This window comes from Epinephelus lanceolatus, chromosome 1 (assembly GCF_041903045.1).
Source record: "Epinephelus lanceolatus isolate andai-2023 chromosome 1, ASM4190304v1, whole genome shotgun sequence".
In the NCBI taxonomy this organism is placed as follows: Eukaryota; Metazoa; Chordata; class Actinopteri; order Perciformes; family Serranidae; genus Epinephelus; species Epinephelus lanceolatus.
This window is the reverse complement of record NC_135734.1, coordinates 15,098,994-15,112,372: the sequence shown is the minus strand read 5'-3', so window position 1 is coordinate 15,112,372 and position 13,379 is coordinate 15,098,994. Positions and strand designations below refer to the sequence as shown.

The following is a 13,379-nucleotide window of genomic DNA, read 5'->3' as shown; positions in this document are numbered from 1 at the left end:
GTCCTTGAAAGCCCAGTGTATTAATATATTATAGCACAATTAAATCATCAACTTAAATTCATGTTATCCTTAATTAATTAACAAGTGTTTTCTTTTTTTTACCATTGAATTCTAAGGTCATATCTCATCATCATCATCATCATCATCATGAGTTAATTTCATTGATTTATTGAAGTGGAATGACTAATTAAACACAATTCTGTCATGGGTTTGTAAATTTCAATTTACAAATAATACACAAAAATATATTTTTCAGCTTTTATTTTTTAAATGCAACTTTATCACAACAGTATTTGTATTTCATGAAACATTAATCATGAACACCTTATAAAAACAACATCACTGAATTCTTGCCTTCAATACATCAAAAACATTAACAAAAAATGCTACACATTTGTAAATGATATATTTTTATACTTGTTAACTGACATAATTACACTTTACTAATGCTACAAAAATATTAAAGGAATTCATACAAACAAAAGATAATAGTAGATAATCATATATCAACACTACTGAACTATATGGTACAAAATAAACAGCTATAAAAAGCATGTTCAATATTTGTAGAAAATTAGAATAAAGGACATATATGACAAAGGAAAATCATATTTTTTGTACCAATTTTTTTTCTTGCCATGTATCTGGTTTTACTTCATATAAACATCCAGAGAGAGACATATACTCAGAGCCTCTCATTATCAAGATGACAAGCTTTCACATATTAATAAGAGAACAAAAACTTTACTTCCCCTCACAGTTAAAGGAAAGTGTCATGCCTCCTACTCCATCGTCTGCAGCTGAGTTCTCCCACCAGTTGTTCCAAAGCTCTCTGAAGTGCCAACGTTGGTGAATGAAGCTGAAGAGTTGTAGCTCTGCAGCAACTTTGGCTTCCCTATGCAGGTCTTGCACAGACCCTCGGCTCGTCTCCTGAAGTGGTTGTCCAGGAAAAAGTAAATGGCTGGATTCACACAGCTGTTGAGGAAGGCCAGGCAGCACGAAATTTGGAGCCCGTGTGTTTGCCACATCAGAGCATCACAACTCAGCTCAGTGTTTGAGAGCTGCGAGCCGATGATGATGACTTTGAAGATGTTGAAGGGGAGCCAGGAGACCACGAAGGCTATTATGATGGACAGGACCATTTTGAGGGAGTGTCTGCGGCGGGCTTCAGCCCGAGGGTTTGCAGCACAGTGCTGGTTGAGATGCACGACGATGGTACCATAGCAGAGCACGATGATTAACACTGGGAGGACAAAGGTGAGAAGCGCCATGGTGAGGCTGAGGCCGAGGAAGAAAGGTGAGTTGTTGTCTTCCAAGCAGGAGAGTCCAACACTGGACAGCCCCACCCTGCGGTACACCAGGGATGGGATGCCAAGCAACAGGGAGCTCACCCACACTCCAACACAGGTGGCACGGATGCACCTGCTGCTCCTCAGGTACCTCGAGTCCATCAGCTTCACCACAGCCAGGTAGCGATCGACACTCATGCAGGTGAGAAAAAAGATGTTGGAGAAGCGGTTCACAGCTATGATGTAGCTGCTCAGTTTACACAGTAGGTCCCCGCCGTACCCAAAGTCCCAGACGCCACCCTGGCTGGTAGAGATGGCCCACAGAGGCAGCGTGAGGACGAAGACAAGGTCAGCCATGGCCAGGTTGACAACAAACGTGTCCACCAGGCGCCCACCTTTCCTACCTTTGCTGCCCACCACTGTGATCACAAAGAGGTTCCCCAAAAAGCCTATGAAAAATATGAGGCAGTACAGTACGGGCAGGAAGATGTGGGAGCCACGCAGGTGTGAGACAATGCAGTCCCCTGGGACACTAAAATTGAATATCCCATCTTCAGAAAAGTAATCAGTGTAATTGTAGTCATCATAAGATGGATAATCAGTGAAGGCGCCCATCCTGAGAGATCACAGAGAGCCTCTGCAGTGCAGCTGCTGTCTTGTGGCAGGGTGGTTAGACTAACCACGTCAACATGCTGCTACTCGATATTCAACGTGAAAACCACAGAGAAAAATAGATACTATTTCAGCTCTCTTCCTCTCACAGAGCTGTCTTCCTTTGACTGTCTGTGGCAGCTTCCTCTCAGTGTTCTATCGCATGTGTGATTTAAGTGGGCCAAAAAGAAAAGTTTAATGGTAAATAAGAAAGTCTGGTATCAGTCTGAGTCAGTCTCCTGCACTACTTCATTAAAGCCTCTAAGCTTTTGAGTTTACAATTGCAGCTACTTGACCTGTTCATTTATTCCAATTTGCAAGACTTTAACGGTGAACTCTACCAGTTCTCAAAATTCATGTTATTCCTATGGTCTAAGACAACCAAAAAATATTTATCAACATGACCAACTCTCTTCCAAACCATAAATAAGAGTGCTGAAACTAAAATTTGTCATGTCATCAAGCAGGCTTTTCTCATGCACTACATTTCATGTATAACCTGTCTCATGGTAAGGCTGCATTCATGTGACCAATGCACTGAACGCAGTAATATTAGTAAGTAGTGTAAAGGGCAAAAGTCTGTGTATGGAGGGATGTTAGGTTTACTTGGCTAAAACTAACCTTCATAATTTTACTTGCTTAAAGCTAACATTTGTAACTTTTCTTGCCCAAACCTAACCTTTGTAACTTTACTTGCCTAAACCTAACCTATGAATTTTTATTTGCATAAAACCTAACCTTTGTAACTTTACTTGCCTAAACCTAACCTATGAATTTTTATTTGCATAAAACCTAACCTTTGTAACTTTATTTGCCAAAACCCAATCTATGAAATTTTATTTGCCTAAACCTAACCTTCGTAACTTTACTTGACTAAAACTAACCTTTGTTACTTTACTTGTCTAAACCTAATCTACATAACTTTACTTGCCTAAAGCTAATGTTCCTATCTTTACTTGCCTAAACCTAACCTTTTTAACTTTATTTGCCTAAACCTAATGTACATCACTTTACTTGCCCAAAGCTAACCTTTGTAACTTTACTTGCCTATCCCTAACCTATGAAATTATATTTGCCTAAACCTAAACTTCATAACTTTATTTGACTAAACCTAACCTTTGCAACTTTACTTGTCTAAACCTAATCTACATAACTTTACTTGCCTAAAGCTAATGTTCCTATCTTTACTTGCCTAAACCTAACCTTTTTAACTTTATTTGCCTAAACCTAATGTACATCACTTTACTTGCCCAAAGCTAACCTTTGTAACTTTACTTGCCTATCCCTAACCTATGAAATTATATTTGCCTAAACCTAAACTTCATAACTTTATTTGACTAAACCTAACCTTTGCAACTTTACTTGTCTAAACCTAATCTACATAACTTAACTTGCCTAAAACTAATGTTTCTAACTTTACTTGCCTAAACCTAACCTTCTTAACTTTATTTGCCTAAACCTAATGTATGTCACTTTACTTACCCAAAGCTAACCTTTATAACTTTACTTGCCTATCCCTAACCTATGACATTTTATTTTTGCATAAAACCCAACCTATGAAATTTTATTTGCCTAAACCAAGCCTTCGTAACTTAACTTGCCTAAAGTTAACCTTCGTAACTTTACTTGCCTAAATCTAACCTTTGAAACTTAACTTACTTGCCAAAAGATATTGTACATAACTTAACTTGCTTAAAGGTAATGTACGGAATGTTACTTGCCTAAACCTAACCTACATAACTTTACTTTCCTAAACCTAACCCATTTAACTTTACTTAACATTACATTGTAACTTTACCTGCCTAAACGTAATGTTCGTAACATTAATTGTCTTAACCTGGAGTACAGAACTTTATTTACCTAGACCTAGCCTTCATAAGTTTACTTGCCTAAACCTAACCTTTGTAACTTTACTTGCCCAAACCTAACGTATAACGTTACTTGGCTAAATCTAACCTACCTGTGGTGTAAGGCCCCAGTACATGCTACGTACTAGCTGTGAAGCACACGTACACACCATTAGGCCTGAGTAGCTCTTGAAATTTATACGTAACACAAAAGCCCAACTAACATTACAGTTATCTTGGACTAACATTACATCTAGCTTGCTATCCCAATTGCGTGGTTGTTGACACGCCACTGAGGGCAGCATCAATGCTGACGCCAGCCAAACTGCAGTATTGCTGCTAGGAGGCCATGGATTGGCGACTGTTTGTAACAAAGCCAAAAAATATAATAAAGGAGTTTTGATACCTTCTTCTCCTTTTCTAATCTCTTAATCTTTCTTGCTGAAAGGCATAACTTTGAAAGGCATGACTGCTCGCTCAGCTTGCAGATGTGCTCAGCTCAGATTTTGCATCCGAACTAGCTACCATATATCGTGTTGTCTCATCACATGATCAAATAGATATCTGACAGTCTGTTTCACTTCCAAAGGCATGTTCTCTGCCAGACATATTGTTAGACTGCCTGCTCTCTGTATGGGCCCCTCCATCCCATGGGCTCCAGTGCAACTGCCCTGCATGCACTGTCTTTATTTATGCTCCTGTAACCTAAGTAACTTTATGTTAAAGTAACGTTACAATTCAATTCGTGGAGCGCTAGTTTGCAAAATATCATATGAACCTTTGAATGAGGATAGGTTGCATCAAATATAAAGTCTGGGGCTGCTCAAAGACAATGTATTAGGTAATATGTTATAGATGACACCAAGAGCACCCAGGGGACTGTTCTGAGTATATGGGTGCATTTTCTGTTTCAGAGCTGAGAACATTTCAATAGATTAAAACTCATTTGGGTATAAAAAAGAAAAACATTGTGTGGGTACACAAAATCAGTTTCCCATTCATTGTCTACAGAGCAGCTCCAGACTTTATACTTGATGACATCACAGACGAGACTTACTTCTCTGTTTTCTGGCTCTGAGGGAGAGACTAGCTCGTGTTCACAATCACAAATATTGATTGAACCTTCCTAGACCATGGAAATAACATACTGGAACTCTTGATTTGGTGGTGTTGCCCTTTGAATTCTATAATATTTCCAAAGACAAACTGCGTGTGTGTGCATCTACAGACCACATGAACTGTCACATCTGCTTATAAATTTAGAAAAAGACCCTATATTTGTGTTAATGATCCACCAAAGACAGTTTTTCTCTTTTATCATTGTGTATTAGATGTGTGTGACCAGTAGGGGGCAGGTGAGATTTACTTGTGTTTTACATGTGGCGACCTCCTGCCTGCTTCACTGTTGTTGTGGAGCAAATGTCACTGATCTTCCTGCAGAAGAAAATGTTTGCTTCGCTGAGAATTTCCCTCTCATTGGTGTGAGCATGCTTATGGTTAAAACTGTGAAGGAGCAGACAGAGATTCACATACTGCCCATCGTAATCTCTTTCCGAACCACAGCTTTTGAATAGCTTTATACTCATTAATTCAAGATATACGGTATAAACTGTAATCAGCAGTCTCTGTTTTCTGTCAGTATTTATATGGCTCAACTTTTGTACCACATGCAGTTGTGTTTGTTTAATTTTGAAGCTGCAGTATTTATATACATTCATCTTGACAAGTTTGTGCTGTTGAAAGAACATCTTTATATAACATTTTATTATCATTTTATTTTATTAGTAAGAGTCCTTGTAGAACATTAGAGGTACATTTTATCATTTGATGTTTTTGTACCAGAGTTTAAAGCCAACTGTCATCTGCAGTCACTGGGCAGGTCATACTTCAAATAGACACGCGGTGACAGAGCAGCACTAAAACAATACTTAAGATTTCAAATGTGCAAATATCTGCCAGGGTCCATGCATTTTCAGCAATATAAACTCGACACTGACTCCATGAGAGCTTTCACTTTCACCAGTCAGTTTCTTGATTTGAACTGGCTTGTTTACATACCCACTTTTCACGATTCCGCTCTCAGCATTATCTCAGCAGTATATCTTTGTATAGAGGAAGTGCAACTGTAACCAGTAATTTGACAGCATACTGCTTTCTGTTGTGCACAGTGAGACAAAGTTATTTATCGACCCTGATGTGGTCAGTTTGTTTCTCTATAGTCACTGGTGCCACCAAGGGGTGACCAGCGGGGACCACAGTCAACCTAATGTAATTACTGGCCCCCAAACTGCCCCCCTCTCCTCCGTGAAAATAATCAAAAAATAATTTGTGCCTTCTTTTTGTGTTTTTAAACTTTAGTAGGCTTGTTGCCAGTAAATATTTTGTAGCTTACAATCAATGTGCTCCTTTAAATCAAAGGCACACATTTGTCTTTTTAAGGAAAAGGACAACCAGCCTATTTAAAGAAAAATAAGTTAGCACATTGTTATTGAGCTCAAAATGTTATCTTATTAGTCTATGCACATCAGAAATTTAGTAATATTGACTGCAAGATAAGAAACCAAGTATATCAGTATGTGATTCTTCAACTGTCATATACAGACATAGTTTTCAGCTGGCCTATGTACCTCAACAGCATAACAGAATCCCTGAAATTCAGTCATGGCTTTTGGTTTTAGTGTGCAACCCCAAGATTTTCAGTGGCCCCGTCTGGCCACCCCTATGAAAAATTTCTGGGGGCGCCACTGTCTGTGGTTTCATTTTGTTATTTTTGTGTTCTGTACACATGACATGTATGTCTCTCAGTCCTGGAAGAGAGACTCCTCTTCTTTTGGTTTTCATCCCTTTTCTTCCTTTTTTCCTGTTAAAAGTTTTATATTAAAATTCTGAACCAAGGGTCGAAGAACAGAAGTTGTCATATCCTGTGCAGATTCTAAAGCCCTTTGCGGCAAATTTGCAATGGTGGAAAAAGTACTCAGATCCTTTCAAAGTAGAAATAACATAGAAATATACCCCATTACAAGTACAAGTCCTGTATTCAAGTGAAAGTACACACGTGTTGTCAGCAAAATGTACTTAAGTGCAGGACGTAAGTGAATGTAATTAGTTACATGCACCACTGCAAAACTGTGACATGTGTTTTTGGGCTATGTAAATAGAACAGGCTTTGCTGTCAACTCACTATCAGGTAGCTAACACCTAAAACACACAAAGACAGCAAAAATATGTTTCATGTACAGCGGACACACTGTAGCTTGATCTTGTCTGCTGATGCAGCAGATAGAGATAGTGATAATGTAACGTACGGATAAAGCTGCCGGGCATGTACTGTAAAAACCCATCACTACCACGGAAACCAAGATGAGGCGACCTGAAACTGCTCAGCACTGCTACACTGTGCATCAGCGGCTCATCTTTACCAAATACAGCACTGATGTCAGTCTAGATGGTACGATTCAACCTCCAGCTCATTGCCATTGTCCTAGAAGACTCACACTGGTGAAAGATAACAGAGATTGACAGGACAGAGAAGGCTTTGGCAGCCACGGCCATTGTTACAGAGAAGGAAACTGTCATTACGGCTGCCTACTCAAGACAGAATAGACCTCAGGAGAAATGAACTCCGTGGTCCAGCTTGCAGCTATTGTGCTGTGGCCGGGAGGAGTGAGGTTGGAGGACAGGCCACATCTTAGAAGAGGCCGGAGAAGCTTCATTGTTCCATGGGAGAGCTTCAGTTAAGAAAGCATGGTGAATGAATGACCTCCTTATAGGATCCCTGCTCCACTTTCTAGCATTATTCAAACACTCCTTTTACTTTGTAGTGTCAAGGTGATGTGTGGATATACTCATCACGGCAGAAAATCCTGCATTGTTCGGTTTGATGTCGTTCTCCCTCACGCTCAGCTGTACCTTTTTCCTTTAAAAAGTTTTAATTATTTCTTCTGCATTCTTGCTGCTCTGTCAGTGGAACGCTACATTCCTCTCCTCGAATAAGTGCTGTCTCACTCCAATTGAGCAGAGTAAATGTGAGAGCCAGTGAATGGAGCAGCCTCAATGGGAGAAAATAAACAATTGCATTGGTCCATGGGTGCAGCGGGGGAGAGCGGATGAGAGGAAGGGAGAAAGGCCTCCCTAACGTGCTAAGATTCCCATGGATACTTAGTCCTTTTTCTGTTGAGAGGAGGATCTCGTAAAGTACTTCAACAGTGGATGATTTCTCTTTTCCTTTTACCCTGTTTTTATTTGAGGAGAGAAAGGGTGGTATGCGTCAGGGTGATTGTTAGACATAGGGGGGTCACATGCACACACGTGCGCACTCGTATACACACACACACACACACACACACACACACACACACACCACATACACACGTACAATTTGCTCCTCACTTGTCGAGTGCTAAGTTTCAGAAAAGGAGTCCATTGTTTGGGTGTGAAAGGTTCTTGTTTTAGTTGTTTAACTAAATCAAAAGTTCCTTCAACACAAAGGATTGTATGGCCTCAGTCCACTTCTCGTGTCATTTTAAGTGATGAGGGGCTTTTAACTGTTCCCCTTTGTTAAAAAATGTCACAATTTTAACCCACTGTCCTCGTGCTCCACATGATTTCTCCTCCATTTACATACAAACCACATGATGCAATAAATTTGAGTAACACTTTAATGCCCATAGCACATAGTAAGAGATATATACAGGATTGCAGCTGGTTAAAGAAAGAAAATGAATTGGTCACAGTCACAGTTTGCACATACAAAACAATGCCAATTAATTGATTAAAAACATCACTTTGCAATGCCATAAAACTGCCATGGGGCCACAATTTTCAGGTGTTTGGACCTCTGTTACCACTGTTAGTTTGGGTTTACTACACTCTTTAAAAAATATCGTTGAGCAAAACTGAAATTTTCAAGGTGGTTAGTTACACTTTCAAGGTGTTGCTACATGGATATTAAGATACTGCTTGTTTATGACCACGTTACTAAGTGGTTGCCGGGAGTTTTGTAGAAGCTGTTAAACGGATGTTTGGTGTGGTTTGCGAGGGTTTCACTAGGTGGTTACCAACAGTGCATTCCATTGAAAGTGAAGTCCGAATTTCTGAGATCCCAGTCAGAAATTTCAACTGGAACCCTACCTGAAGTTGTATTTGCAACTTGGAAAGTTGGAAGACCCTCATCAACCCTGACCTCAACATCCAAGATGGCTGCTCTGTGCATTAAGAAAAGTGAAATCTGTGGTAATACTGTTTAGTAGTACTTCTGTCTTACTTGTGTCTATTAAAATAGTTGTGCACACAATACTGTCGAACCTCTATCTGTGGACACGTTGCTACGGTGTTTGTATGAGCATAATACAGCTTAATGCGTTGCTATCAGCTGCTATTGCTAACAATAGACGGCAGTTACTAACCAGGCTAGAACAGCCCCCCAGAATGTGCGCTCGACTTTAAAGCCAATTGCACATAGTGGCCAAATTGTGTAACTGCAATCTCTGGGGCCGTCACATCATGCCATTGGGCCCAAAAAGTCTCACAAACCTTGCAAAATGACTTGTTTTACTGTCAAGATTTGATTCATTTGGTTGGATAACATTTTGAAAGTCTAGAAGAGCTGCACGATTAAATCACATAATCCCCATTAAAGTTAGCAGAGTTTTAACTGGAAGTCAGCTGTTTGACTGGTGAAAGTGTGTGCCTGCTCTATGAGCCTCATGATACAGAAGATCTGGGTTATTTATATCTCGGAAGTCAAACTTTTTTGGCTTCAAGCACCACTGAGCAACTTTCTTAGGAATGAGCGTGGCCCCACCTCCAAAGCTGTATCCAGTTCTTTGCATCCATGGACTAGAACTGACTGGTATTGAACTTGCGTCTATCTTGGTTTTCCTACTTCTTGAATAGGAACATGGTCAACTCAAGTGTTACGTCATTCTCAATTCAACTCCAACTACCAACTTCAGAAGTAAATGCAATGCAGGCTGTCACTTCTTTGTTCACTCTTCTCTCTATATAACAGTGGATTAGTAAATTGAGGTTTTGCACTCTTTCTTATCATTTCTTGGATCATTCATAACAGCTGTTGAGTCACACAACTGTTTATAAAATATGATGCACTTTTTTGTTCAACTGAGGAATTTTTAAAGGCACAATACAATGGATACTTTTACACACAGAATTTTGCAAGGGCATTACCAGTTTTTTGCTATGGTGTGTGGTGGGGATGGAGGGATTTTTGGGGGATTCTGGGTGGTTGCAAGGTGTAAGTGTTCTGTGGTTGTTAGGGTTGACTACATGTTTGCAGTGGTTGCAAAGGCGGTACAGGTAGTGCTAGTGGTAGCAACAGTAGCACTGGTGACTAATAGTTTTAGTCAGTTTGCCACTGAGAGAGAGATGGGTGTGTACGCAGGGCTTCAGCTTTTTGTGTGTTTGTATTATCAAAATGATTGAATCACAGTTTAAAAGCAGCTAAAGACACTTCAGTCCTGGATGCTTTACAGGTTTACAGTTTCAGTGGTGGTAGCAAAAAAGTGTATGACCATTTGCAGCCATTTTGAAATTTGTGTAAAAAGTATTTGTTTGTATTAACAGTGAAAATGGCGGGCCTGGGTACTGAATGTAAGAGTGAGTTGGTTTATTGAATAATATTTTTAATAGTAAACCTGCAACTGCTTAACTTTATGTTTCACAATATTTGGAAGATTTTCTTTTTTTAATTCATCAATTTATTTGTTATTATTCATATTTAAAGTAGACATTATCACAAGCTGAACAGTTTTTATGTGATGTTTCTATTGTCTTGTCCCTATGAACATTTTTCCCTGCTCTACTGAGGCCCCTCTGCAAATCAACATGTTGGCAGGACATCTCCTTTGCTCCAGTGCATGCACCACTGCTTTCTGAGTGTAGGTGTCATTTGTCTAATGCTGGATATCACATTCACAAATGAATTTCAATGTTAAGCTTTACATCGATGCAAAATGAACTTCCAAAACAGGATGTTATTCTGTAACAGTTTCTCAACAGTAAAAACACTTTGAAGACAACAAGATCATCATTGTGAAAGTGAAAGCATGCTTCAAATGCTTAAAGTGTGTTTGATCAGCTTGTTTTTAAGACATTGGCCTTTGAAGCTGTGCTGTGAGGGCAGTGACAGATTATGGGACTTGCACAGAAATCAGTGATGCTAAAGACAAACAAGGTTTGACTGACACGTAGTCAGTCCTCATAAGTTTTAAACAACAGAGCAGGACAAACATTTAATCCTTCACTTTTCTATATAATTTAAGATAAATTTATCCCGTGTTTCCCTACATATATCACATTTTCCTGAGTTTCTGTTTGAATCTGATGCATTTGCGAATGCAAATTCAAAAAAACCCCTATAGACTTAACTCAACATAAACCGGACGCTTTCAGTCAGACACGTATCACTCTGAGTGCAGGTTATATGTCAGAGCATTTAGTAAACACACCACCCAGCTACTCAGAGAGGACTCATGTTTCATCTGCTGCCGAGAACTTAATGAGCAGCTTTGAGAGAAGACAGGAGAAGCCTGTTGCACCTGTGGCTGGATCAGGTTTGTGTTGAGGGGGACTGTGATGGTTAAATCATTAGGTAGGAAAATCATTATTGCTGAAGCACTGTTGACAGCTGGTGGCTGGAGTGTGAAAGACCAGGAAACAGAAACTTATGCATGAAAGAGTTTGATGAACTGAAAATGCATTGTATGATTCATACTGTCACATGATACTTTCCAGCATACATTAAAAATACACATAATAAATTTAAATCTTTAGTTTTTCACACTGCACATATTGTTATATGGCTTATAGGATTATGTAGCAGCGATAATGTCTTTAGGGATCTTTTTCAAATGAAGGGACAGTTCCCCTCAAAATCAAAAACACATATTTTTCCTCTCACGAGTAGTGCTATTTATCAGGTTAGATTGCTTAAGTGTGAGCTGCTGAGTGTTACGGCCGGGTTCCACCGGCTGTAAACATAAGCGTCATGTCAGCTTAGCGTCGCATTCATTTGGGCTCCACTGACTGCGTACGGAAGCGACGCGTAGAGAAGCCAGCGGGGTTGTTTACCGTTTGCCGAGCCGAGAGGCTGCATGTAGGCTGCATGAAATGTTAAAGCATTTTCCACCTAAGTTATTACATATATTTGGGTTATCTACAAGTTTACTGTGCTGTTTGTCATCTACTCGCTTTCAAATGTCCGCCACGGACATTTACACAATGTCACGGATAAACATGGGTAAATGCATGAAAAAAAATCATCACATATCACCTCTGATAATGGTTTATTCATTTAAAAACACATTGTGCTCGTTTAGCACACTATTTCATGTCGTTTTTATCTGCTGCAGGGTCGCGTAGGGGAGCGTAGCGCGACAAAAATAGAAGAGCCATCTAAAATAGAGAGTTGTCGCGCGGCAGACGGTGGTTGTCGCGCCACTCCCGTTGCCGGTGGAGCCGCTGTAAGTCTTGCATTCTGAAGCACCTATTGAACAGGAACTTGTTGAAGGCCTCTTAAAGGACGGTTACACTCATAGCCATGGCACAGTCACTCATATCAATACAGGTATTTCACCTGAACACATTTTAATAATCAGGTATTTTTTGGCCTCCAGTCACATGTCCTCATCAAATCTATAGATTCAGTTGTCAAAAACATGTGCCACTCTTTGAAACTGCTTTCATGCATGCTTTTTGCCAGGAAATTAGTTAGTAATATGCACGATCACATATGCTCACTATAAAACTCACATAAACAAAGCATACCTCATTAAGGTTTAACCAGTTTGGTCCAATTCAGTCTTAAAACTGAACTCCTATCGCATGCAGTGTATTCCCTAATCCAGACTCTCTGTGTTTCAAACACCACAACATTCAATAGCGTAATAAATGCTAGATTGTCTTAATTATCTTTACAACTACCTACTTAAATCTGGACACAAATGAGGCACCAGAGACCTTTGCTTTGCTACATTAACGTTATGGGTGTTGGGTCGTAACATCTTACAGTTTTATTACTTTTCATTAACACTTTGCATGAACTCTGGTTTATGACCCTGAGCTTCATTAAACACATATTGTAAATGCAGTAATAAATATTATCGTTACCTTGTATCTTATGATGTGAACATACATGTTCTTACTTCTTTATTGCAAAGATAAAAAAGTGTGTGACTTTGGTAACCCGACCCAATGATGCGATGCCTTATAGATAAGCATTAAAGTGAGCGTGATGAATTATAACACCGTGGCAAAGCTCCATGAAGATAGTTGATAGTTCAAGTAATAAATAGTGACATCCTCATTTTACATGATAATAAGGATGAGATTATGGGCATTTGTAGAGGCTCAAGACTAGTCCAGTCAGTTGACGGGAATACTGGTCTTACTGGACTGCCCTTGTCTCCCAGGGGAAAGTTTTTGGAGCAGATGGCCACCTCAGTGGACAGAGTTGAGTGTCAGCTGACAGTAAATGATCTTCTCAGCAAGGGGCCACCGTGTTACAGCTTGTCCTTGTAAAGCGAAGGACAAGGTTGTTCCAAACTGTAATGAAGGATGGTGACAACACCTTTGA

The 13,379-nt window shown here is 39.7% G+C and overlaps 1 protein-coding gene across 1 annotated transcript; it reads right to left on the bottom strand.

The window, feature by feature from the left end:
• Nucleotides 1-336: 336 nt before the first annotated feature.
• Nucleotides 337-2,085, bottom strand: gpr25 (G protein-coupled receptor 25). The gene has a single exon (XM_033626716.2). It carries the CDS (start codon nt 1,902-1,904, stop codon nt 783-785), a length of 1,122 nt encoding a protein of 373 aa, XP_033482607.1. The 5' UTR covers nt 1,905-2,085; the 3' UTR covers nt 337-782.
• Between the last annotated feature and the right edge of the window lie 11,294 nt (nt 2,086-13,379).

What these genes read in the sequence shown, in the direction of transcription:
- gpr25 (XM_033626716.2), bottom strand. Translation starts at nt 1,904, where the DNA reads ATGGGCGCCTTCACTGATTATCCATCTTATGATGACTACAATTACACT.